General features: G+C 47.8%; 3 protein-coding genes and 1 long non-coding RNA gene across 8 annotated transcripts; 1 reads left to right on the top strand and 3 right to left on the bottom strand.

Annotated features, from left to right (window-relative positions):
• The first annotated feature begins 2,081 nt into the window (after positions 1-2,081).
• Positions 2,082-16,367, top strand: LOC140532487 (uncharacterized). Of its 3 annotated transcripts, none has more exons than XR_011976534.1 (3): positions 2,082-2,225; positions 14,260-14,324; positions 14,880-16,367. It is a non-coding gene; the product is annotated as an uncharacterized lncRNA (long non-coding RNA). The 3 variants fall into 3 exon arrangements; XR_011976532.1 differs by having other exon boundaries at positions 14,950-16,367; XR_011976533.1 differs by lacking the exon at positions 2,082-2,225 and adding an exon at positions 13,586-13,689 and having other exon boundaries at positions 14,950-16,367.
• HOXA5 (homeobox A5) lies at positions 2,788-7,755 on the bottom strand. The gene is made up of 2 exons (XM_072651003.1): positions 5,012-7,755; positions 2,788-3,862 (listed from the first exon to the last, which is right to left on the bottom strand). Exons 1-2 carry the CDS (start codon positions 5,568-5,570, stop codon positions 3,612-3,614), a joined length of 810 nt encoding a protein of 269 aa, XP_072507104.1. The 5' UTR covers positions 5,571-7,755; the 3' UTR covers positions 2,788-3,611.
• HOXA6 (homeobox A6) lies at positions 6,074-10,829 on the bottom strand. 2 transcript variants are annotated; one of them, XM_072651007.1, is made up of 3 exons: positions 10,572-10,829; positions 9,472-9,730; positions 6,074-8,051 (listed from the first exon to the last, which is right to left on the bottom strand). In XM_072651007.1, the coding sequence occupies exons 1-3, from the start codon at positions 10,659-10,661 to the stop codon at positions 7,786-7,788; spliced, it is 615 nt and encodes a 204-aa protein (XP_072507108.1). In that variant the 5' UTR covers positions 10,662-10,829; the 3' UTR covers positions 6,074-7,785. The 2 variants fall into 2 exon arrangements, with proteins under 2 accessions (XP_072507108.1, XP_072507107.1); XM_072651006.1 differs by lacking the exon at positions 10,572-10,829 and having other exon boundaries at positions 9,472-10,304.
• On the bottom strand, positions 16,360-25,691 carry HOXA7 (homeobox A7). 2 transcript variants are annotated; one of them, XM_072651004.1, is made up of 4 exons: positions 23,430-25,691; positions 21,979-22,034; positions 19,722-20,024; positions 16,360-18,371 (listed from the first exon to the last, which is right to left on the bottom strand). In XM_072651004.1, the coding sequence occupies exons 1-4, from the start codon at positions 23,486-23,488 to the stop codon at positions 18,064-18,066; spliced, it is 726 nt and encodes a 241-aa protein (XP_072507105.1). In that variant the 5' UTR covers positions 23,489-25,691; the 3' UTR covers positions 16,360-18,063. The 2 variants fall into 2 exon arrangements, with proteins under 2 accessions (XP_072507105.1, XP_072507106.1); XM_072651005.1 differs by lacking the exons at positions 21,979-22,034; positions 23,430-25,691 and having other exon boundaries at positions 19,722-20,496.

The following is a 25,691-nucleotide window of genomic DNA, read 5'->3' on the forward strand; positions in this document are numbered from 1 at the left end:
TACAATAAAGTTCGTGAGGTTTTGTCCTGGAAAATATAGAGGGCTGAAGAGGGAGGCTAGCGAATGTAGGTGGAAGATAGGATCAAATAGAAAAAAGACAATTCTTTTTCCACTAAAGAATGCGCCGCTGGTGCCATTTTGGAAATGGTTGTTTTCAAAATCATAGATTATGTAAATTGTCCATGATCAAACAGGGTGAGGGGCTGACAAAAGAGAGGCGGAAATCTCCTACTGACAAACGACTCATTTCTTCACTAAATTCCCCTTTATGGAGTGTCAGGAAAAACAAACCTAAGGGCTCTGTAAGACTTTAAAGTTGGACATTGAAGATTGCCTTATATCCCCCAAAACGCAAGAACCTAGGTTTTAATGGGTGGGGTTATGGGAGGTGGAAGAGAGAGGTGCTATTTTTTCTAACTGCTAGCTAGATAGACAGTTCTGTCACCTTTTCAGAGCAAAATTCTGGAGGGAGAGAGAGAGAGAGAGAGAGAGAGAGAGAGAGAGAGAGAGAGAGAGAGAGAGAGAGAGAGAGAGAGAGAGAGAGAGAGAGAGAGAGAATGAAGAAAGAAAAAGAAATACAGAAAGGAAGGAAGAAAGGAAGGAAGGGGAAGGAGAAGAAAAGAAAGAAAGGTTTTTTTACCCTTTTCATTCAGCTCTGGAAATTCAAAGACCAGAGTGAAATCCGGCCATAAAGTTTATTGCTGAGTAATCACAGGCTGGTGAGAAAAGCCCCAGTGAAAATAAGAAGAATGTAAAGGCAAACAGGCAGTTGAGGCCTAGCTCCCACAGCTGGGGGTCGGGGATTGGGGGAAAGGGAAGGATAAGATCTCAAAGGCCAGAACTCTTGGCGTCTCTATTTCCAGGGATGCTCCCTTTTATTGTCTTGTCTATAACATGATTTCCAGTCTCTAAAATCCAAATCTGTTGAGTGACCCTGCAGTGGTGAAAAGTGCCTTTTAAATGGCCTCCAAGCCAGCATCCTGGACCAGAATATCACAGAAACTAGAAGTACAGGGTAAGGACCCCTTTGAATTCAGACCCTGCCAAATGACTCCAATCTTGGGGAAGAATATTTCAATACTCTCCCCCATACACAAAAACACACTCCAGTCAGACAAGAAATCTATAACCAGCTGACTTGAAAAGTCAACACTGCCCTTCCTAACCCCTGATATTGGAGCAGAGCACCCTGGCCCAGACTCCTTTCCAAGCTTGCAGCCTGAGGCCCCCACCCCAGTTCAGAACCCTCAGGATTCAGTCTGCCAGCCCCCACTCACCCACCACCACCAGGGCTCAGAGAAGATTTAGCCAGATGCAGGACAAGGACTTCCTGAGAGTCTGCTTTTCAGATCCCCCACCCACCCACACACACACACACATACACACACTGTACACATATGCACATTCTCACACACACAAAAATCATCTTTTTGCAAACTGGAGAGACCAGACTCAGAGAGCAGCGGAAGTCATTAACATCTGTGGTAGTCCAAGTAATTAAAGTTAGGCCTCAAAATCAATCTCTGCCAAAGTCACTTATTGTGGTTTACTTGGATGGGACTGGTAAAAATTTCAGAGTTGCTGTTAGCACTTTTTATTTGGGAAGGGAAGCAGGTTTGCAGGCAGATTCATAGTCTGGGTAAATTGTTTTACTCTTTTGAATTTAGTGGCAACCCTTACAGTTATTGAACCAGAGAGACAGAGACAGAGGAACTGAGAGAGAGTTAGTTCACTGTACAAATAAACTATAAGGAACTCACGAGTCAAACTTACCTTAACTTGCGAGGAGTCATTTTTCAGAGAGTTTTGAGAATTCGTGGTTTAGGCACTTCTGCCCATAAAATTGACCATTTGAATGACCAGGTGCCACATGTAGCCTGCAAAAGAGTCCAATGAAGTCCAGCGTCAGTGAGATTATATGTTATGTGGTATATAATGTTGGATGTCAACTCCCCAAAACCATAAAACTTACTTTAATGGCACCACGTGACTTTCTATAGCCAGTGAGCCTATCTGTCTGTGCTATGGATGATTTTACGATCTAATTCATAGACAAAACCCTATTCATTTGGCACCCAAATGTCATATAGCCGGAACTGGGGCTTATAAAGTTTACTGTTTTATAACTTTTAAAGGAAGCCATCAATGTAAGCCCTCAGTAAATGTGCAAATCTTTAGTTGCTATTCGAAGCTCAGAAGAGTTAACCAATCGAGCTAGGATGGGGGTAAGTAACATTACATTTGTAGCGAATGAATTGTAGCAAAAGGAATCCTATCTGTTAAGGGTGCAATGGGGGAAGGTGACGATAGGATCTGACTATGGAGAGGAGGGCTTGGGCTTGGGATCCTGGAAATGCCAGTATCTCCAGCTAGTTGAAACTACAAAAGCAGTTTAAGAATGACGTAGAGATGTTGTGAAGCCGAGGAAGGCATTTTAACAAAGGACACTAGTTTTTCTTCTTTTCCCCTTTCCTATCTTTTTTCTTTTATTTTCTTTTTTCCCAAATAGCAAACATTTAGGTAAATGCAAGGCAAGCAGTGTGGCGGGAGCTTCTGCCTTGCAATTTCTACCTCTCACTCAGGAGGAAGTCAGTGGAAAGTTTCAGTGGCAGAGAGCTCACTGGCGGGTACACACTCTAGCCATCTCCTTTGCACCAGCGGGCCCTAGCTGGCCAGGTATTCCGCTGACCATGGGGCTCAGTGCAGATCCCAAGCCTCAGAGTCTCAGGGAGAGAGGCAAAGAGGAAGGACGAGCTCACCATTTGGTACAAACCAGGTCACGAGAACTTACAATAGAAAGTTTATTTTTTGTTTCCAGTCAGGTTTTTTTTCTTTAAAAACAAATACAAAAAAAAAAAAAAAGAGCTTATCACAGTTTGCTTTAAACAGCCAGACTTGGACTATAATTGTAACTTTGTTCACAAAAACAGACACCACTGAAGCTGCGCGTATAAGAAGCCACTTTTTTTTTAGGAGTTCGTGCAAAGAGTTGTACAAAGGCACAGCAAAACAGACACTGCTTTGAGTCACACTTGCCGTCACAGATTCACTATTCACTACACGTTGATAAGAAGTTAAGTTGTATCTCATCAAGTCACTTCTACAACAGCGTTAGTTAGTTACACAGGGAGTATAGGTAGTTAGAATAAAAATATTTTTAACAGCTTGGAGCTATTCAGACAGGGACACTTTCACGCACATGCACAGTTAAAGAGACGGATCGAGTGCAACACACGACATTGGCACTAAACAAGGTGGGAGGGAGGAGAGTCTTTTTTTTTTTTGTTATTTTGTTGTTTTTTTCTCTTTTTTACAGTTACTTCAAGTAACACAGCTCGATTTATATAAATAAGTTAAAACATCTATTTTTTTTTCAAGACAAAGCCATTCAGGACAAAGAAATATACAGAAAGCATATCTACTTATACACTTAAACAGGCGATATAATAATGCTCATAAACAGGCTCATGATTAAAGGTGGGTGCAGGGGGGTGACAAGGACAGGATTTCTTCACAGAAGTAACACGAGGAAGTTTCGAAAGTCACCTTTAGTACTGACACTAGGCGCAGGTTCCACTAATACTGCTCAGTACTTTTAAACTCTCGGATTATTAGGGACGAAAAGCCCCTCCCGCCGCGGCCATACTCATACTTTTAAGCTTATTATCTTTTTTCCATTTCATTCTCCTGTTTTGGAACCAGATCTTAATTTGTCTCTCTGAGAGGCAAAGAGCATGTGCTATTTCAATTCTTCTTCTGCGGGTCAGGTATCTATTGAAGTGGAATTCCTTTTCCAGCTCTAGGGTCTGGTATCGGGTGTATGCAGTCCGAGCCCTTTTGCCTTCTGGTCCTCCTATGTTGTCTGTAACAGAAAAGTCACTGATTTTAAAACTCCGCAGCGATTTGCCCGCAAGGTCCTGAGTCGCCCACGAGAGCCACGGGACCGTTAGACCCTGGACGATTGTTATTTTTCAGTGTGGGGGGACACGCTCAACAAGTCCTCTTTCCACTTCTCTTCCTCCCCCCCACCCCCACATTTCCTCCCCCTTTCCTTTCTGGAGAGAAAACAATACGGTTTGGCTACGAGCGAACAATCAGCAGACGTAAGGCTTGGAGCTGTAGCTTTTTTTCCCCCTTCTGCTGCCTGCTTTCTGTCTCCCCACCCCAGGAAGCTAGTCTCCCAGAGGCACAGCCCTCCCAGCTTTCATACGATTCACTTTTACGATGAAAGTCCCCCTAATAATGGCCATTTTACCATAGGAAAAGTGGTCTCTGGGTCATCCTTCCTCAAAGTTACAGGGAAGAACGACCCCCCCCCCCCCCCAGCCTACCCTCTGTTCTAATGTGCATGCCCCGGGTCCTTTCTCTCTCTTCCTCCCCTCCCCATGTCTACTCTCCGCTTCTCTCCACACACACCCCCCCTCCACTGCATAACCCTATGAGCTCCTGCCCTCATTATTTCCTAAACTCTTTTTTTTTTTGGGGGGGGGGGGGGAATATAATTAGTAACGCGGTTTGCCCAGGATAGCCCGGCTAATAAATTGTACGCCGTGACAAGCACCTATTCACTCCCCCCATTCCGAATATCTACCTCTCTGCCCCCTCAGCTGTTTGAGTTGGGAGTGAGGAAGAAAGGTTTCGGGATTTCTCTCGCCTCCCCCTTTCCTCCTTGTCTTGTCTCTTTCCTTCTTTCTTTTTTCATCTTTTTCTTATGCCTTAACTTGCCTTGCAAAGTGGCCATTTGATTTACCCCATTTCCATGCACAGTAGAACTGGGCGAACTAGATGAACGGGAAGAGAGAAAGAGAAAGATGCAGACGAGAAAGAGAGGGAGAAGAGAGAGGGAGAGAATGGCAGAGACAGAAAGATAAGCAGAGAGATGGAAAAGAGAGATAGGCAGTGAAATTTCGTGGCAATCGCGGGGAGAGAGAGAGAGAGAGAGAGAGAGAGAGAGAGAGAGAGAGAGAGAGAGAGAGAGAGAGAGAGAGAGAGACCCCAAGGTTAGCTTTACCATGACTTATATGCAGCTTCCTCATCCAGGGGTAGATCTGGGGTTGGGCTGGCTGGGCTGGACTTTGGTCGCTCTGGGCACTCGCCTGCTCGCTGCTCGCTGGGGTGTCATCCTCAGTCCCAGACGAGGTGCCAACCCCCTCTCTGCTTATGTGAGTGCTGCTGGAATTGGACGATGTGCTCGTGGAGTTAGCTAGCGAGTTTTTCACCCCGTGATGACTGTCGCTGACAGGCGAAGCGGCCACGGCGGTGCAGGGCAGAGGGTCAGGTGGAGGCGAGTGAGACGACGTGGCAGGTTGGTTATACCTGGGCTCCGTGGACGCCGAGGTGGCATTGGCGGGGTAACTGCGGGCTCTCTCATTGGCACCAAAGTGGCTGGAAGCTGAGCGCCCAACGCTGAGATCCATGCCATTGTAACCATAGCCGTACCTGCTGGGATGCATGCTCGCTGAATCCCTGTATGGCTCGCTCACGGAACTGTGATCTCCATAATTATGTAACTGGTAGTCCGGGCCATTTGGATAGCGACCGCAAAATGAGTTTACAAAATAAGAGCTCATTTGTTTTTTGATATGTGTGCTTGATTTGTGGCTCTTGGTCGTTTTGTGCGTCTAAAGCACCCTTGCACAATTTATGATGAATTATGGAAATGACTGGGACATGTACTTGGTTCCCTCCTACGTAGGCACCCAAATATGGGGTACGACTTCAAATCACGTGCTTTTGTTGTCCAGTCGTAAATCCTGCCTGATGACCTCTAGAGGTAAACTCGTGCACTAATGGGGGAGTTGGGTGGATACTGGAGGCTGGGCGCGCGCGCCCCCGGCGCGTTCCCGCTACCAGCTCCCGGCTTTCAGTCGGACTCTTGCGCCACCCTCTGGAGACAAGCTAGATCTTCACCCTGCCGACCAGGGTCTGCAGGGCTGGGGTCGAATTGAGGTTACAGCCCATTATAGCAAAATTATTGCATTTCCCTCGCCGTTCCATTAGTATGTACCAATTGTAAGGGCTATCAGCTGCAGATCACAAAACTAGCCATAATGCAAAAGACTGGGGGAAATTGTTCACTTTTATTATGTTACATTCACTTGTTTTTCTCTTTCCTTTCTTCCCCTCTAATTGTTGGTGTAGGTTGATCTTTTTGTTTTTTGTTTTTTTTTTACTTCAGGGTTTTTTGTTTGGTTTAGGTTTGGTTTTTGTCCTGCAGTCAGGTCAGAATTCTGCAAAATACCAAAATCACCTTATTTCTTTAGGGTGATGTACATTGAACCAATTGGAGGAAATAAATCTGTCTCCCCCACCCTAGCAGCTGCAGTCACAGCCCTCTTTTCTGCAGGCGCATAAAGGACACTGCCGATTTTAAATGACAAACATCTAGCAAAGATAGCGTTTGCGTTGGTTTTTTTTTTCCCGAGGCGAAGTCAAATTCCGTATAATTTTATAGTCCCAGTTGATTTTTCCCCCCTCAGAAGTAAATATGATTTTCATAGATAGATATTCCAATCGCTTTAAGGACTGAGCTCGAAGAAAATTTTCATATTCCAGATGCCCGATCCGCCAGCACTGAAAGCTAGGGAGTTTCTTACAGCATACTTCTGTGCCCAGTGTTGGTCCCCCGAAAATGCAGAGGCAGAGGTGAAGCGATTCAGAGATAACTTGACCGACCTGCCTTGGGAATCCTGCTTAGATGAGAAAAAATTCAAGGAGAGCCAGAATGGAAGCATTTCAGGGCAGCTCCATCTGGAGCTTTTATTTTCCTGGGCTTAGAAATTCGAAAGTAAATGACAAAGGTAGCAGAGAGATAAGGGACTGTCTGGACCAAGCCTATGAGCCACTTGGAAATGCGGAAACCTCAGGCCAATATGCCACCTAATAAAAACTGCCCCTCTCTTACTGACATTAAGGGGGGAGGGAGGAATCAACAACAACCCGATCTTCTGGAATCGCAGCTGGGACTCCCCTTGGCACCGCACCTTTGAAAAGATGTGGCTTCTCCCAAGCCTGCAAAGTTCAGTACCCAGATCTCTTTGCCTTCCTAGGAAGGTTGATTTTCTTCCAGTTAGAGTTAGCCGATTTCATTTGGAAACCTTAGTTTTATAGCTCCTTCAGGGCGATTCTTTGTTTCCTAAAAATTCTTCCCTTGCCCATTTCTGCCCGAGGCGAAATGACTCTTGGAGGTCGTTTTGGGGGGATGGGGTGCAGGAGACCCCAACTGTCTTTTCCTCCTTTGTTCAGCAGATTTATTGGTTTACGTCTTATTGCATTGTTGCTTACTGCCGTAAAACTTTTTGTAGACCCCGCTGGACAGTCAGCTCCCAAACACCAAAGGGAGGAGACGACCCCGACCGCAAATGGGATTTTGAAAGGGTTGGAACCTCGGGTTGGTGCTTCTCCCCTCCAAATCAGCTCACAGTTCAGATGCTAAACTATGCACCTATTTGCTTCTGTAGCCGAGTAACAGCTACTAGAACAGTCACTCTGACAGTCCGAGATGCTCAACAGAAAACAGGGTCCCTTCTGGGGGTGGTGTGCCTGGTTAACTGACTTTACATGAGAAGGTAAAGAGGGGCTATGTACACAACAGACTTCTAAATGACTCCTATTTTTTTTTTTTAAGAAATACACAGTTGGTTGGAAATATATAACCTCTCCTCCAGCTTTAGAAATCAACAGACTGTGAATACTTAGGGCAGCAATAGTGTTGGCACAATGAGAATACAAGGGGGGAAAGCCGCTAAGAAGGGGGAAGGCCTGGGAATTTGGCTGATGCGTTCGTTATTCTACTCCCCCTGCCTTTTCCTCTGTTTCTTCGCTGCTGGGCTGTGTGGAATTTAGGAGTTTGTTCTCTTTTTTCCATTTCATTCTCCTGTTCTGGAACCATATTTTGATCTGTCGTTCTGTGAGGCAGAGCGCGTTGGCGATCTCAATCCGGCGCCTTCGCGTCAAGTATCGGTTAAAATGGAATTCCTTTTCCAATTCGAGGGTTTGATATCTCGTGTAAGTTTGCCTTCCCCTTCGGCCGTGGGTGCCATACACAGTACCTGGGAGAAGGAAAGATTAAGGGAGTAGACTTGAAAAAAGGTTCTAGGCTTTCAGGATGAAAGAGCAAGACATGCTCTAAGCTAGCCCCCTAGTCTCTCCTAGAGAGGCAAGCCAAGCACATGGGGCTAATTTTGCCTTTACTAATTCTGAAGTGATCGAGATGGCTAAGCAGGTCAATGTTATTTGTCCTAGGCAGGGCATGATCTTCTAACTTACAATTATTGCGTTGTGTTTTTCCTATCTGTGAAGGAAACCATTATTACTGGGGGCTGGAGAGGGAGCCACACTAACCTCACCACATAGAGAGATAGAAACGTACAATGATATGTGTGTGTGCCTACATGTGAGTGTGCACAAACATCCATGTAGATCCCAGTAAAGCTAAGCCATCATAGGGCAGCCAAATTGGAAGTAATAAAAATACTCAGCTTTCACAACTCCTCAGTGATTCTCCCAAAACCACCTTGCATGAAAGAGAATGGAGCATGCCCCCTTTAAAGATAAATGGATTTTTTTTAAAGGCACAAGACCTAAGTTTTCAAAGGTACTTTAGTCCTTCTGTCTTACTCCAAAAGATCTTCTGTTCATGGAGCTTCGTGAAAACAGAGGAAATAAGGGTGGAGGAAGGGGAGGTTTTCTGGAGTTTCTGGAAATTAATGGCCTTGAAGGCAAATAGGGTCTTTAGGGTATTCTCCACCTTAATTAAGCCCACCTTGCTGAGGAGCTGAAGGGCTTCCAGGGTCTCAGAAGTTAGCTACTCAAGGAATAGTTTCTAGAAGAGGAAGTAGGAGGGACAAATTCAGAAGCTGGATAACTGGGTCCTCCAACTGCTTTAGGGTGTCAGTAGAAGGGAGTAGATTGGGCAGTTCCATCTATCTTTGCATCTCCAGGGCGCATAGGAGAGGGGGGTTTGGTGCGGAGGGAGATTGATCATTTAATGATGTGTGTGTAGAATGCTAGTCCACCGTGTCTAGAGAACTTCACATGAGGATGTAGCATGGGCGCTCTCTCTCTCTCTCTCTCTCTCTCTCTCTCTCTCTCTCTCTCTCTCTCTCTCTCTCTCTCCCTCTCTCTCTCTCTCTCTCTCCCTCTCTCTCTTTCCCTCTCCCTTTTAGGTTATCCATGTTATAGGTTCCAAATAACTTGGCAATGGCAGCTCCCCCCCACTCCCCAAAGGTGTCACATTACATGGAAAAAGGAGCCCTGCTTTTCTATAACCTAGTTTCCACATTGGATTTTTTCCCCTTTCTTTTTTTTAATCTAAAAGAAAACTTTGTTTTGCTTTTTTCCTGTCCTTTCTATTATTTCTTACTTTCTTCTCTCTCTCTCTCTCTCTCTTTCTCTCTCTCCTCTCTTTTCCCTTGCTCCCTTCTTTTCTGGAGGTGGAGTTGGAGAGGGAATTGCATGCCAATGACTTACCAGCACAGGAATTCATCCGCTGCATCCAGGGATAAACAGGACTCGTGTACTTCCGGTCGCTACCTTCGTCATTTAAGATTTTGCCCTGCACGCTGCTTTCGGATTTGTATTGTTGCTCAGGAGAAAAGTGCAGATACTCCCCGTGGCCTCTCTGTTTGCCACTGCCCGAGGGAGAGGCGCTACTCAGGTCCTTCTCTGAGTAGAAACAAGAGGTGCCGTACTCATAGGACGCTCGATTGCAAGCAATGACCGTGTTGGACTGTTGGTAGAAACAAGGTGAGGTGTATGTCTTGTCCTGGAGGCTCGATGCCCCATAAGAAGCGGGGAAATGCCTCAGAGCATCATAGCCAGCTGGATAGAGGGGGATCTGCCCGAGGAAGGAGTCCTGTCCATTAGACAGGCTCCCAGGGAAAGTGGGATTCACAAAATAGGAACTCATTTGCGCTCCCCTCTGCAGGACTGTGATTTGTTGTGTATTAGTACATCTGGCTATAACTATTAGTAGTCATCGAACTGGTTTGTTTCTGGATGGCCGAGCGCCAAAAGCGACAGCAGCAAATAGCACCAGCTGACGGCGCGGCGGCCAATGGGAGCGAGCCGCGGAGCCCGCTCCCCGGGGACCCGCGGCGACCGAGCCAGCAAAGTTACAAACAACCCCCAGCCCGCACACCCGGCAGATTAATGGGCACGCACAGCCAGCCTACCCGCCCGCCTCTCTTCCCAGAACGCCAGCCAAGGGCCGCTGGGGAGTGGGCCAGCCTCGCTTCCTTGGCCTCCGGGCCCCAGGGGTTTGAGGGCCCTCCAGGCTCCTGGCCTTGGAGGACAGCTTGGCCCAGGCCTTCTCTCTCTCTCTCTCTCTCTCTCTCTCTCTCTCTCTCTCTCTCTCTCTCTCTCGTAAGAAATTGGAACTCTGACACATCTTCAGGGTCAATAACAACAACAACAGATCACTCCCTGCCTGCCCCCCCCCCCCCAATCTCTTTTCATTTTCCCTTCCCACCACAACAAGACCCTGCTCACTCCAACTGCAGAAAGGGGACGCATTCGTCAAGTTAGGCTCCGCCAGGGGGAGGCCGAGGTCAGGGGGTCCCTATCCTTACCTCTCCCTCCACTCTCACCCGTGGGCGCTGGAGCCCCACCGTCGCTCTGGGGGAGGGGGAGAGCTCAATGAAGACCTCCGGTGTGCTCATTGCAACTTGGGAAGCAGAGGAAGCCCCCTCTTCCTCTCATATTGACCCCAAAGAGGCCTGCGGACAACCGTCGAGCCCAGCCTCAGAACAGGAGGAAAGGGAAATTCGCGCTCTCGACCAGAGCGTCAGCCACCGCCACTGTCCTAAATGGTCTTTCTGATCGTCGTCTCCTCCCGCAGGCCTCCTCACCCCATAAAAAAAAAAAAAAAAAAAAAAGACTAAGCACCTCTACTACCCCTGACTCAGGGACTTTTCGACGTGTCCTTTGAAGCCCCAAACATTTTGGCCGTAGTGTCCCAGAAATCCCCATTCTCCTCCCCCAGCCTAATTCCCGAAAGAGCGAACCCGAATCCGGCCATTTCCTACAGAGAAAAGAAGGAAAATGAAAAATAGGCGAACTACAAAGGTTTGGGGGCACCCAAAGCTAACAAGGATTTCTCCCTATCCCTTCTCAGATTTCCTGACCCCTCAAAATGTCCCGCTTTCCTTTCCCTCAGTTCATCGCTACTGTTTACACACTGAAATCGAAATCCAGAGAGGAGTATTTACCTTATTAAAAAGACTCCGTTATTGAACAAGGCCGTGGGTCAGTACCCAAAGAGACCAGGCAGCCCCGGCCCTGTTCGGAATCCGGAGGACTAAATGATCGAACCCTGGCTTTCTGAATATTTAAATGAACGGATTAATCTGTAAAGGTAGAAATCTGCGCTCTGGCAGGGTTCGGCGAGCCCAAAATTTGGGGAGCTCATGTCCTGGATGGAGTTATAATAGCTGCCCCCAGAAATTCTGGAAACTGCTTGAAACTCCTGGCTATCTATTCCCTTAGGTTCCCCAGACAGTAAATTAATGAATGGCTCCAACCAGGATGACTTTCCAAGAGGTGTTTCCTCTAGATCTCTGACTTCCCAGCAGATGGATCTATCTCTTGACAAAAAAAAAAAAAAAAAAAAAAAGCAATAGCATTCCAGTGGCATTTTTATGGTTGTGTTTGTAAAGTCTCCTGAATTAGCTTTAAAACCCTGAATTCTGTGGTGACTGGAGAAAGTCTATTTATACCATTTTGCTGCATTTCCGAAGGCTGCTTATAAGATCTGTAAAACCCTAGCGGATGTATGCACCTCTCAGCAATATCCTAGTGGTGTCAGTGATATCAGGGGGAGTAGCAATTACCTTCAGTGATTAAGAAGGAACTTTGTTAATCTCTCTATCCTCCCTCCATTTTTCTCTCTCTCTTTACACCCTCCTAATCTGGAAAGATCTGGTAGGTACATATGTATGTTTACAAACATCCGAAAGTTGTACACATACTGTGCGCATCTGTCTTTATTTCTTTCTGAGATGCAGCTAAAGTCCTCTTGCCTATTTCCAGAACGAACCCCATCCCTGGAAAGTTTCACAAGATAAATAAGGACTGGCATGGAGCCGTGAAAATGGGGTATTTCCCTTCACGCATTTCAGAATGGAGACCAGGTGAAAACACAGGAGAGAGAGGGAAATAATTTGTGTTTTGAAAATAGATGGGAGAAAGTCCTCATTTGAGTTAGGGTGTTTCCAGTGAAAGCTTTAAATAAAGTATTTGTTGCAATTATGAAAACCCCGGGGTTTGGTGCTGACTTAGCTATCTGTACAAACATTTCCATTTTATCCATGCCCTTTCAGTCCCTATAGCACCCCAGCTCTTCAGGGTGAGAGTTGGAATTTGGGGTGGGTTGTCATTGTTTTCGTGGTTTGGCCTAAATTCTCGATATGGTTTTCCCAAGACAAAGTGAAATTCTCTTTTCTCAGAGTAAAGGGGGAAAATATTACGTCCTTGTTTCCGTAGTGACTAAACCAGAAAAAGAATTTTAATACCATAACTGAAACAAAATTGAAACCCAGGGTATTCTACAAGGCTGATGTGCGATGGGTTGGCAACCGACCAATTTGTATCTCTATCCAGCTTTAGGTATTTTATCACGGATCAAAAACAACACACACGCACACCAGGAAACTGGTGTGACCCACACAACAACGAAGCAGGGTTAGACCACAGCACGAGGCAGACCCCAGGGGCTCCCTCTGAGGCCAGACGCCTTCCTCGGCTACTTCTCAACTCTCGCAAAGCAAAAGAGCGAAGGGGGCGGGGGGGCTGGGGGAAGGTCACTTACCTTGAAAATGCTCTTCAAGGAGGGGGGAGGGTATCCCCAGGATCTCTTTGGGGCTCCAAGAACCCCACGCTCTGCCCGATATTCCTCATTCTCTCGGGATGAAAATGTCAAGTCCAGCAAGTCCACAGTCTGATAGGGCCACGACCACGCCAAGCAGCCTCCTTCCCATCAATAGGATCAATAAGTCAGAGGCTGCTAATCACACAGGTGCAGGGGCCAGCTGGACCCCACCCGGCTAGACAAACCCCTATTTCTCCAGCCACGGACACAAGATACATCTCTTCTCAGGTTCAGACCTGGCCCTGGGCTGCCCACCAGACTCCAAGATCCAAACGGTGTTGATTATCCATCCCCAGCCCCCTCCCAGAACCATTGTTTGGATTCCACGGGCCCGAGGGACCTCAGTTTGGGGGCGGAGGCAGCCATGTTATTCAAAATCAGCCCTCTCCAGGCTATGCAACCGGTTTCCAGAAATGTGTAGTTGGGAGTGGGGGTAGGGGTCCCAAGGGCCTACAGAGAACCAGCTGGGGGTGGAACATGATCCGTAAATGACCAGGTGCCCACCACCTCTCTGGGTAGGCCCGTTTCCCCTCCCCCCTCCATTCCCTTACTCCAATAATTCCTCCAAGGGGAAGTGAGAAGTCACTCTCGCCAAGGCTCGGCTTCCCCTTGGCAGCGGATGCTCGCCGCTACTGCTCTTGACCACAGCGTGGCAGCACTGAGCTCCAAAAGAGCCACCATAAATAATCGCACCCCCCTCACTGCAGTTGCAGGGGAGCAGACACCGCAGTACCATGCAAATACAATTCTTTAGCAGCCGAGAGAACACAAACAACGCCGATGTTAACATTAGGAGTGCGAGCGGCTCCTTCTGAATTACGGTAATGAATACCAAGATATTCTCGGAGCCCCAACCCTCTGCACCACTGCCAGGGTGAGGGCTTTTTCTTCCTCTTCCTTTCGCAGCTCACAAATCGGAGGGCGCCCTGGACCACTGAAAAACGTGTTATGATGCCAAATATGTTACACATCCATTCCAGCCCTAATTCAGGTCTCATTCAGCTCTCCTTTTCCTATGAACCATCGTCATACACTTTTCCCCCCCACATAATCTTTACTTTACAGTTAGGTACAAGTTCTCTGTGCTAAGCTGAAAGAAATTACTTTATGATTAAAAAGAGGGTAGCGAGATCCCAGACTGTCCATAGACCGAGAGAGATGAATACACATGTGGACACACAGTCACTCAACATCCGTGGACCCAAATATCCACACTGCAGTGCCTGCTCCAAATCACCCAAACTGTACTTGGCCACAGTATAAACCGAACCACTAGAAGACAGCCATTACTACCAGTGAAACTTAATCCAATTAACCCGTAAGCCTATTCAACCGACACCTACCCCTCCAATTCCAACAACAAATCCGTTTTTTCTATTCTCCCATTGCAGACCTCTCTCCTGGAAAACCCGTACCAAAAGAGAAGCTGGTAATGACAAGAGCGCTCTCTCAATTTGTAAGTCTTTTTTTATTTGTCTTACCCTGGCAAACTGAATTCAACCAAAATTAAAGGGCTGCTCGGACCCAAATATAAAAGTGGTCCTTTTATTGTTTTTTTTCCCCTTTCCCCTTCTTTTGCCGGAAATTGGTTCCTTCGTTGTTTTGGGGGAGGGGGTAGGAGAGGGAAGGCGGGAATCGGAATTAAATTGAATCACTATCAGCAGCACAGGAGAGGGGGAGACACTCTTTGGGAGAAAAGCCCTCAACCGAAAATCGTGAGTCCCTGTGAAAAATCTTACTCAGGAACAAACGCTGGTTGTTTGGGTTACTGAAGTCATACACTCCAGCACTTGGTGCCTTGGTAGTGCCTGGATTCTGAGCCATATACGTGCCAACCAGATGCCCAATCTAGTATTACTAATATATGTATGTATATATTGCTATAACATATACATTATATAATCTAGCTATACATCCTCACTCAAACACATATGTATATATAGCTATGTGAGTGTAAATATCTGCATCCATATCTGTCTCTATTTATGCTTTCCGAAATTCCTCCCGCCAGGGTCAGCTGGAGGGGCTGCTAAGCTATCTCTGTTGGTGAATGCGTCTCACCTTTAGATTCTGGCTTACAGGAAGGAGCTCCAGTCACTCTGACAACTGTCGCTTTGGTTGCTGCCGGGGAGACGAATCGCCCTTCTTTTGGTGCCAGAAGAAGCAGGAAATTAGCCAGGTTGCAAGTTGAAAATTGCTCACTCCACAGCTTGGGATCCAGCGTGCTCCACCTTCCCTTCCACCCGGGCTCGGGGCAAGGGCCCTGCCGGCTGGCGGGGGCTTGGAGGCAGTCCCTGCATCCGCTCTTTCTCCGCTCCCCATTGCCTTCCAAAGAGCAAACGCTATAAGGACTGAAAAGCCTGAGATCCGAAGCAGGACCAAGCTCAGCAAAAGAATGCAGCTCTATTCTCGCAAGGGAAATTATAAAAAAGTTCATGTTCACGGTTGCCATCCACATGACCGACAGCGGCCAATGGAAACCCCGAACAACTCATAAAGTTGTATTGCAAAGTTGTAAATTTTCATAAACAACAACGGATTTATGGCCTTTTCCTCATCACTGAGAAGAGGCAGGTCTTACGGAGGCGCCATCTTACCAGAAAGGCAGCCCCAGAGTGCTAGGCTTGGCTTTTTTGCAGACCCACTTTGCCCTCGTTTTATTTGAGGAGCAATAGACTCTTTCCCAGCCTGGAGGAGGCCGCGGCGAAGGCCGCTTGGCAGAGGCAAGCCAAGTAGAGTTCTGAGTCCCTGGGTCATCCCTGAGCTCCCTTCCTCCCCCTCCCTTCCCTCTCAGCCTGCTTCACCCTCTTCTCCCCCCCCCCCCCCCATCTTCCCGAGCTTCAGGGGAGTTTTAGTGAATTTCGATTTCCTGGGAACCCTTTCCTTCCCCATGACCCCATTTACTGCTGCAGCCCGGGGGATGGGATGAGATGTCCTAGAATGGACTGGGATGATCTGGAATGGGATGGAACGGGATGAGAGAGGACAGTCAGCAGCAGGCCCTGCCAGGGGCCACTTGCCCATCCAGACCCACACTTTTTTGTCCTGTTTGCAGTCTGGATTCTGCACCTCAAAGGATGGAATCAGATACTTAGGGAGGCCGATTTAGCTCGACTGGACTAGGCTTCCGAGTTAGGACAGAATGTGGAGCAGAGGAGAGGGACATATCTGGGAAACAGGGCAAAGACAATTTGTTGAGGGAAGCCCTTCCTCACCATCTTCCAGGACCCCATCGTGAGGAGGGTACAGATTTGAGCGTCCTCTTAGATAAACGAAAAGAAGAATGTTGACAGATGGAAATGTCTGTACATGTTCAAATGTATCCGTGCACAAACATATCCACATATATGTGTTAACAGATATATGTGTGTCCTTATACCACATACCCATATCGCTCAGGCTATATTCTCCCTCTTCTCTCTCCAGCCAAAATCCCTTTATTTCCCCCAGTGCTTTTTATGGTGCCTGGCAGCAAATAAAGAAACCTGGTCCATTGTCACCAAGCATATATTTTATTTTTTTTCTATGTAACATAAACCACATTTGGAGGGGGAGAGACTGGAACAGTCACCTCCATGGAGTTCACACACACAGTTGGGACTCTCAAGACCTACATAGACTGCAGCGCCAATGTTGACGGGAACACGAGAGAACACCAGAGACAGGGGCAGGGATAGAGGCAGGGGCCAAGACTGGGCAACTTCAACAGGGTGTTATAGGCACCCTGCCTGCTTGCCTCGCTACAGGAGTTAGCAAACAAAACACCACACTACAAAGGTATCCCAATGAACGACAGTCTTGCGGAGTCAGGACAAGGTATTACAAATAAGCTTCAAGACAATATAAATGGCCCCCTAAACTCATTCAAATATACAGCATCTGTTATCATAGGAAAAGTAAGGTGGCAATCTTCAACACTAGTTAAGGGGCAGGGCGTGGGGTGGGGTGGAGAGGTGAGAAGGGTAAGAATAAGTTGTATATAAGTATGGGAGAGGGGGAATGGTCACTTTCGCTAGAAACTTGGTTCAGAGGATGTTGCAGCCCTTGGAAGACTGGCCAAGGAGAAGCCAAATGGGGTGCCCCCTGAGGGAAAGAGGGTGTCCGCCTTGCCCCCTCCCCAAAAGCGGAGGCATTTTCTTCTGAACTCGGAATGGTCAGGCAAGGAGAGGAAAGCGAGTTTGCAGCATATGATTTCATTTAAAATCGCTTTGGAATAAATATATTATTATAATTATTTTCGATTTAAATAGAAGCCAGTGAGCCCTGGCCCCCAGTACTCTGCCCAAGCTACAAAGAAGCGCTCCTCCACAGTCAAGTGGACAAAAAGCTTTTTGTGAAAATATTTTGCTTTTCTTTTTTCCCCTTTTCTCTCTCTCTCTCTTTTTTTTTTTTTGGTCAGTCATCTTTAACATCTAATCCTTCTCGGATTCCTAAAGTACAGTCTTAATGAAGGAGCTAGGTAGGTGAAGCAAAAAAATAGGTAGTTTGGAAATCAGATAGGTAGTACAACTCATTGCTGGAGTGTAGTGGTTGTCTAGGTGTGTGTGTGTGATTGTGTATTTTGTGTATTTGTGTTTGTCAGAACGTCCCCTCTTCCCCACCTTTGCTCTTATTGGTCTTTCAGGAAGAAAAATGAAAGAGACAATTCTGAATTGTGAAACGGAAGCCCCAGAGCTCTGGGTTGGCATAATTAGGTAGTTTGGTGGGCGTCTGGACGCCCTTGCCCTCTTCATCAGGGGGTGATCGAGCCCAAGGGCTCTGTTAGGTAGTTTCTCTGAGCGCCAGCGCTGTGTGCCCGTCGGACTCCCTCAGCCAGGGGTAGGGATAGCAGCCACGGGGCCGAGGGCATCGACTTGGCAAGGGGTGGGGGTGGGGGCGGGCCTGTGCGGGCTCAGGGTAGAGGAACACAGCTAGGAGAATCCAAGGGACCCGGGGAGGAGAAAGAGGTAGAAGGGGGAGGGGAGAGAAAGACACAGATTAGACACCTCGGCCTTCCTGGAGTACCTCAGCGCTGCCAGGCTTGGGAGCTGAGCTAGGAGGGCGGAAGATTGGGGGGGAATTAGGGGAGAGGGTTTTTTCTTTTTTTCTTTTTTAAATAAAACGGGTAAGTCTCTTAAAGACGCCTTTCCGACTATCACGTGCGTCCAGCAGACTCCAGAGCTCGGCTGGGCGGCTCAGGCTTCCTCCCTGCAGCTTCATTCCTCCTCCTCCTCCTCGTCTTCCTCCTCCTCATCTTCCTCCTCCTCCACTTTCCCCGCCGAGGGGGTGGTCGAGGAGCTCTCGGTGGCGGCCGGGGCAGCAGATCCCTCGTCCTTGTGCTCCTTTTTCCACTTCATCCTCCGGTTCTGGAACCAGATTTTGATCTGCCTCTCGGTGAGGCACAAGGCGTGGGCGATCTCGATGCGCCGCCGCCGGGTCAGATAGCGGTTGAAATGAAACTCCTTCTCTAGCTCCAGGGTCTGATAGCGGGTATAGGTCTGGCGACCCCTCTTGCGATCCGGACCTGTAAGCAGCGTCAGACATGGGGGGAAACAGCCAGAAGGGAATTACTCAGGGACCAGGAGGACAAGTTCCTTTTTTCCCCCAGGCGCCCAGACCCTGTAGCCCCCACCCCCTTTCTCTCGCCTCTCCCGCCGGGACGCTTGACCTCCCTCCCCTCCCCCCCAGCCACAGCCCCGACCAGTTCTCCAGCTACTGCTGCCCCTACTTGTCTATGAAGTTTTACTGGGGAAGGGGGAGAGGGAGGGGTACTGATAGGAAGAGAGTTTAAAAAACAGATCTCCATGGGGGTGTGTGGCGGGGGGAAGACGCATCAAGTCCCATCCAAACTTTCGGAGGCCTTTTTTTTTTTCCAGCCGGCTAAGTTTCCACAATGCCTGCTCTGACAAAGGGAAGTTAGCAATATAGACTGGGGGCAAGTTAGGGGAGTATATCTCCTTTTCCTGTCGAAGAGGGGCCCAGCAGCCACCCGGAGCCAATGCAAGTATCTGACGGTCACAGATGTCTTTGGATGCCTCCTCTGCTCCGTCCCACAAGCATGCCCAGCTACCAAAGCAGTTTCCCTGAGCCGCTGAGCATCTCTCCCCAATCCAGCTCGACTTGGACCCCAAACCTTATTGTTCCCTCAGCAGCTTCCTCCCGTCCCCCTTCGTCTCCCTCTCTCCCTAATTCTCCTGCAACCTTTACCCCCAAATCTGTACGGGCTCCAGGTGGAGTGGGAGGGGGAGGGGGGCTCAGAACCTCTCCTCTCTCCACGGAGGAAGAAAAAGAAAAAGAGAATGGAGCAAAGAGAGAAAAGGAGAGAAAATGGCGAACGAATACACTTAATGTTAAAAATTCCAAAGCAAACGGAGTTAAATAAATTTACGAGGACAGAATCCATTAATTGGGCAATAAAAAGTTTTATGGTACTCATTTACATACAATGCTACGGGCTCTCTACGCAATGGCGCCTCTGCTCTAATTAAAACCATGGAGCCTGGCTCTGACAGGAGCCACTTTGACTCCCCGTTTGCTTGCCTGCCTGGCCTCTGAGCTCCATTCCTGCCCTGCCCTCCTCTCTCCCCTTCCCTGCTTCTCTCGTGTTTGCCCTGTCCCCCTCCTGCCCCGTCCTTCCCTCCTCTTCTCCTTCTCTGTCTCTTCTGCCCTATGCAGTCCTCTCCCCTCCTTTTCTGCCCTGCCCAGTTCTCTCTTCTTCTGTCCTGTCTTCTCTTTCCTCCTTTCCTGCCCTCCTCTCCTCTCCTCTGCTCTCCTCTCCTGTTTCCTTCCTTGCCCAGTCCAGTTCTCTCCTCTCTCCCTCCCTCCCGGTCTCCTGTGTCCTCGCCTCGCCTCGCCTCGTGTCCGCTGCCCCTACCTGAAGACCTCATCCAAGGGTATATCCGGAAATTGGTCTCTGCCTGGCTGTGCAGGGCGCTCGCCTCGGCTTTTTCACAGCTGCCTTTGGTTAGGTCATTGCAGAGGACGGGGATATTCTGATCAAAGGACGAGCAGTGCAGGTTGTAGGCGTCTGAGCCCAGGCCGTATCCGGACGAGAAGGGGCCCGGATAAATGGCACTGTTCACATTGTACACGCCGGGCACAGAGGAAGCGAAGGCGCCCGCGCCCGGTCCGTAGCCGCTTCTCTGAGAGTTGGTGGCAAAGGAGCAAGAAGTCGGCTCTGCATTTTGGAACAGAGAAGCCCCCGCCGTATATTTGCTAAAAAGCGCATTCACATAATACGAAGAACTCATAATTTTGACCTGTGATTTGTTGTCCGGCAGGCTCCCGTGTCGGTTTTACGAGGTAGCGTGATATATGGTAACATTACACCCCCAGATTTACACCAAACCCCATTTTCTTTTGGACGGAGCTTGCCTCCAGCACGTGACCGGTCATATGACGGCCTCCGCCAATCTCCTCCTCCATCACAGGTGGTAGAGCTCAGGGTGACTCCAGCCTCCCTCCTAGCATGGCAAGGGAAGAGGCTCAAACAGGGGAGGGAGCGTGTGTGCGCTCCGTGTTCGGTGCACCCTGCGCCTCGCCTAGGGTGCGGGCCCCGGGGGGCCTGGGCGAGTGCGCACCCTCGGGACCTGGGGACAGTTGCACCTCCGCTAAGGTTGACCACCGGCAGAGAACTTCTCCCATACTGAAACCGAGATAGTATCCAACCCTTTCCCACCCCCTACTACCGCCACCCTCCCTGCCCTCTTGCTCCCAGAATGTCGTCCCCTCTCGGCACCGTTCCCTCTACCTAACTCTGCGGGCTTCCCTCCCACCCTTGCCCGTCCCCGAACCCTTGTAGAGCTGGGACTGGCCTGGCAAGGTGGCGGCCTGGGTGCCTTGGGGCTGTAGCCCCGAGCATGACTGCCGTCTGTCCGCTTTATTATTTCACTCTCCATAATGACCCGTTCCAGGCAGGGTGTCCTATTTGGGCTTGCCAAGGAGGCACAGGCTCTTCCAGATGCAGTTAAAATCAAATTTTAAAATAAAATAAATTTTAAAATAAAACTAGAACCATGTGTCTCAAATGAAGTAAAAGTTTCAGGGAAGCTCTAACTGGGCAATTGTGGTATTAAGTTTTCAACACAAAGGAAGAAATTAAATATCTCTATATTAATGACTCTAATTTGCAAAATGGATCTACTAAACCCAGAGTTTTCCCCATTCCTCCAGTCTGCACCCCCCACTCACTTCTTAGTCTTTAAGATTCCCTTCTTCCAGAAGTTGAAGACTACCTTTGTGTCCATCCATTACCTTTCCAGTCCAGTCTAACCCTCTGGCCCAGCTGGAGAATTTAGGGTCTCTCCAAGGCCAATTTTGAAGGTCCTTTGTTCTGTGACCAACACATACTGCATACCAACAACTGCATAACTGGGACTAGGGAGCCAACACCAACCAGCCCCCCTTTTATGCTCCCCCCCCCAATTAGGCCATTGGCCTCAGGCCCAACGTAATAGCTTTGAGGACAAATCAGAAAAGTGAATTGGGTGAAAGAAGGATCCCTTCAGCCAGCTCAACTCCACTGACCCTCAGGTAGGTCTGTATTTTGTACCTATGGTCATGTACTGTAGCAAGAGGCCAGGTCCAGAAAACAGAAACTAGAGCTGAAGTGACAGCTACTTTTGTACCTTTCTCAGGAACTGCATAGTTTTGTCTCTTTGAAGAATCGGTTTAAATAAGGAGGGAGGGTATGGGACGCCTAATACGCCAAGCCTTGTTTCCCCCTTTCCCAGTTGCTCTCCAGACTGTTTTTCTCAAGTGCCCTTACACAGTCACACGGGCACAGCAGCGAATACACACATTTACCTTTCCCATACTCCACTGCAGCCCACCTTATTCCCCTCTCCCCACCAGAGGCAAGCCAAGACAGCAGCTTTATCCACCACTCCCTCCATCCCAGTCTGCCTTCCAACAATGGAAATGCCTCTCCATTGAGGATGTCGGGGCGAGCCCTTCCTCTAAACGGATCGTAAAATGACTTTGCTGCAGCTCTCAGACAGAGGGCCCGGGTCAGGACAGCTTTTACTGCCCGCCTGTATTGCACATCATAAACTGGAGGGAGCACAATAGATTACCCCGGAAATTCTCCTACAAATGAGAGTTTGGTTTCTCGGGTACAAAGCGCTGCTCACCACTTGAGATGGTTCCTGGCCAATGTGTTTGGCTGCACCCTCCCTGCATGTTGACACTGTGGAAAAAAAACACACAAAAGACACTCAGTGGAATGGGCTCGGGCAAGATGGCAGGGCCCAATAGCCCCAGGATTCAGGAATTAAGAGAATGTCACTGAATTTTGCTACTGCCAGGCCCTGGCCCGTTTGGACCCCAGACCCAAAGGGGAGGTGGGCTAGAAGGTTTCTTGTCCCAGAGCTGGGCCCTAGAATCGTCTTGGCACTTTCTCCCAGTAATTACTTGGAATCAGTGGGTCCAATATCCGGAGATGCCTGTTTATGGCATCTCAGGAAGCCAGCCTCATCCTGAGTAAGGGAGAGATGGTTCAATGGGATTGGATGGGGGGAAGAAAAAGACCAAATATCCTAAATAGCATCACTTTCTGGTAGAAAATAGAGGCCTAAGAACGTTAACCAAAAGTGAAGCCAGCAAGAAGACAACTCAGGAGATCAAAGCGACTGAATTAGACTGCTTTAGACCAATAAATTGTTCCTCTGGTGACAACAGACCAAGATGCAAGAGAAAGAAAAGGCAGCCAGCCCCTGTCTAGACTCTGGCGGAGAGGATAGGCGACAGGGTTTGCAGAGATGACATTTAAAACAGACCATGCTCTTAACGGAGGGCCGTTGGTCTAGGGGTTAGGGGAGGAACAGAACCGAATTTCAGCACTCCATTACTGGGGTATCAGGAACTGCTGTTTGCAAACCCCTTCCCCAGTGGGACAGATACGTCGTGCTTTGCCTCCATCGGTTCCCAGCTCCTCGGCTGCTGCCCCCAAACCTTGGAAAGTAGCTTCCCTGGAATCAGTCTGCAGTCACTTCCCGAATTGGGGATAGTCAGGGAGGGAAATATGTGTGTGTACGTACATGTATGTGTGTATGTTTGTATACATACATACATATATGTATATGTGTGTATATGTGTGTATATGTGTATATATACATATATACACACATACACATATCCCCTTTCGCTGTCTCTGCATTTGAAATGTTCTTTCCTGGGCCAGATTGTATTATATTCCAGATAAAAAATTCTGCCTTCAGCCGAGGTTTGGTCTCAACCAGCTCCCCTTTGTAATACAGTAGCTATAGAAATAACAACAATAATAACGTTTTATTGTTATTATTTTGGATAAATTGTCACACATACAGGTGCTCACATGTTTCTATATCCACACACTACTATCCACACATTTATACAAAGCCAACTCATCGAATTAGACCCGTAAGATAGATCAAATCACACATCTGGGTTGAGAGAATGAGGATCTATTTCACTTGGAGAGAAAAAAACCACCATTAGTTTATAGCTCCTAGCTCTCTCTCCCCAGATGTGTGTCTGTATAGTTACAGCTAGAAATATAGTAATCAGTAAAAGTGTCTTTTTATATATTAATGCAAACAACTACCTCCTGCTAGCGTTCACCCCACACCCGCATTCTCTTTGGAGCTCTGCCTCCATGAACATTTCTTAATGTCCTCCTCCACGGCGCTTTTTGCCATTTTTTCCTCATTCTTTGCCCCAAGCAAAACGGTATTTGTTATTTGTAGTCTAGGACATCTCAGGGCTCTCAGGGTTCGGTGAGAAACTCATTACAAATGCGTGAAAATTAGCAACGAACTACAGTGAGAGGCGGCTTGGTCTCGGCTGCCGCCGGATTGGCAAAGGAAGGAAGAATCCGTTGCCACCACTGCTCACCACGGCCTGCGCTCTCGAGCCTTGCTGTTTAATTCGGGGGTCACGCGCAGTACTGGCTCCCCGAGGCCCATTGGGTAATGCATGGCATATGTGGGCAGTGGACTGGGGGCTTCAAATCTCTGCCGACACAGTCGGGTGGTGTAAGACAGGCTACTGTCTCCAGAGGGTTCTGCCCAGCGGTTGGCTAGTCAAATTCCCGGCTTGTACAACTTGGATCAACTCTCTGGCCTTTGGATTGAGCCTAGCAATGGACATATGAGGGCTCCTACCATTTATAAATATATAACTGTCTATCTATCTATCTCTCTATATATACGTATCTATAACGGACTATTTATGTGTATGTATATGCATGTACACATTCATATTGTTACATATAAAATGTCTATAGTGAAATCGTTAACCATATAATCGGAATATATACATGAACAAATACAAATCTGTCTAAGTCGAAATGCCAATTTATGGAATTATCTTACTATAAATATTTTATATGGATCCTTGTGGGTTTATATGTACCATCTTGAATAAATACACATGTATATTGTGTGTATACACACATGTGTTTATATAGATGCCGTTATACACGTGTGTATACATACATACACGTGTTTATGTATCCGCAGATAGATACAGCTATAGATACCACAAACATAAAATAAAAGAAAGGAAAAGGTTGAGTTGGAGCCAAAATCCCGTCCTCAATTTTACAATGAGTTTGTCGCGGAGATCTGGGTCATAAACATTTTGTGGGCTTGGCAGAGACTATAATAATCCCAGTAAATACAACGTGTGCCGAATTCTCAGAGCTCCCGGGTGGGTTAGTGGTTTTCTCAGTTTTCTTTTCCTTTTTCCACTTGGAAACAAACCTAGATCCCAGGTTCCCCACTCTCCACGAGCAGTCATAGTAGTGGTGGTATGCGTTTTTGTGCTTCTGGAGGAGAGGGATTGTTTGATTCCTTCCTTTCCTCTCCTTTCCTGGGACCTGAACGCGCTCGTACCTCAATCGCTGAGTTCATTTACTCTTTCCACTCTCCGAACCAGGAAAACAAAACAGAACAGAAACTACAGAATTCTGGTGGTCTTCTATCCTTTTTTTCTTACTAAAAAAAAAGGTGAAGGTGGAGAAAGAGAAGGAAGAAAAGGAAAAGAAAGAGGAGGAGGAAAATCGAAAATAATTATAGCTCTGCTTTTGGAACTGAGGAATAAAGATCAGTTTTAAAACAATAAATCTATATTCAGAATATTACAAATTGTCATTGTGCCATCAATGAAATGGACAGTTTTTTTGAGGGGGACGACAATAGGACCTTTAGCCTCCTGCAAAAGGCAGTATTTGGGAGGAAAATCCGAGACTCCTGGAACTCATTTTCTATTCAGTGCGTCGTGGCCCAATTTATTTCGATACCTTCTTCCAGACAGCTAAATCAGCCCGCAAGGTCCTCCGATCTGTTAGGTTGGGTTTAGGTTTTGTTGTTGTTATTGTGGGGAAGGGGAGTTTCCTCCCAGAACACCCGGCTTCTCGAGGGAGAGCCTTGGGGTCCCCAGGTTCCTTCAGCTGGTCTGCTAGGGTGGGACCCGACTGGACAGGTTATTCCAGCTGAGAACGCCCTTCCTGGAAAGGCGTGGAGCTTCTCTCACGCGCGACGGTGGGGTGCCCCTTGGGGGTGGCAAAAGCCCAGGTCTGAGGGAAGGTTCCCAAAATGTCCCCCAAAAGTCTCTTTAAAAATCCGTATGCTGCAAACTCCAACCTTTCCCAGAATTCAGGACGAGGGAGAGACCAGCCTTGTTCATAGACCAATTTATCGTCTCTTTTTTTTTTTAACGCTCCCATCAAGGCATCAGTCAAAACGTGAGCAGGACCGGAAATATCTGACCGTTGTTAAACTCAAATCAGTGGCTTCGAATTCAGAAATGCTCCCATAAAGTCGACATTTTAGAAGTTGTCCAGAGTCAGGGCTGAGGGCATCAT

The sequence above is a fragment of the Notamacropus eugenii genome, chromosome 3 (assembly GCF_028372415.1).
Source record: "Notamacropus eugenii isolate mMacEug1 chromosome 3, mMacEug1.pri_v2, whole genome shotgun sequence".
In the NCBI taxonomy this organism is placed as follows: Eukaryota; Metazoa; Chordata; class Mammalia; order Diprotodontia; family Macropodidae; genus Notamacropus; species Notamacropus eugenii.

Bases quoted from the DNA above. Each gene is read 5' to 3' on its own strand.
- HOXA5 (XM_072651003.1), bottom strand. From the start codon at position 5,570: ATGAGCTCTTATTTTGTAAACTCATTTTGCGGTCGCTATCCAAATGGC. The intron at 3,863-5,011 runs GTAAAGCTAACC...TTTCTGTTACAG, and splicing joins GAAGCTGCATATAAGTCATG to ACAACATAGGAGGACCAGAA.
- HOXA7 (XM_072651004.1), bottom strand. From the start codon at position 23,488: ATGTTCATGGAGGCAGAGCTCCAAAGAGAATGCGGGTGTGGGGTGAAC. The intron at 22,035-23,429 runs GTAGTTGTTTGC...TTTTTTCCACAG, and splicing joins GGGGTGAACGCTAGCAGGAG to TGTCAACATGCAGGGAGGGT. The intron at 20,025-21,978 runs GTGAGCAGCGCT...TCCAAAATGCAG, and splicing joins GCCAGGAACCATCTCAAGTG to AGCCGACTTCTTGCTCCTTT.
- HOXA6 (XM_072651006.1), bottom strand. From the start codon at position 9,910: ATGAGTTCCTATTTTGTGAATCCCACTTTCCCTGGGAGCCTGTCTAAT. The intron at 8,052-9,471 runs GTAAGTCATTGG...TCCTTCTCCCAG, and splicing joins GCGGATGAATTCCTGTGCTG to GTACTGTGTATGGCACCCAC.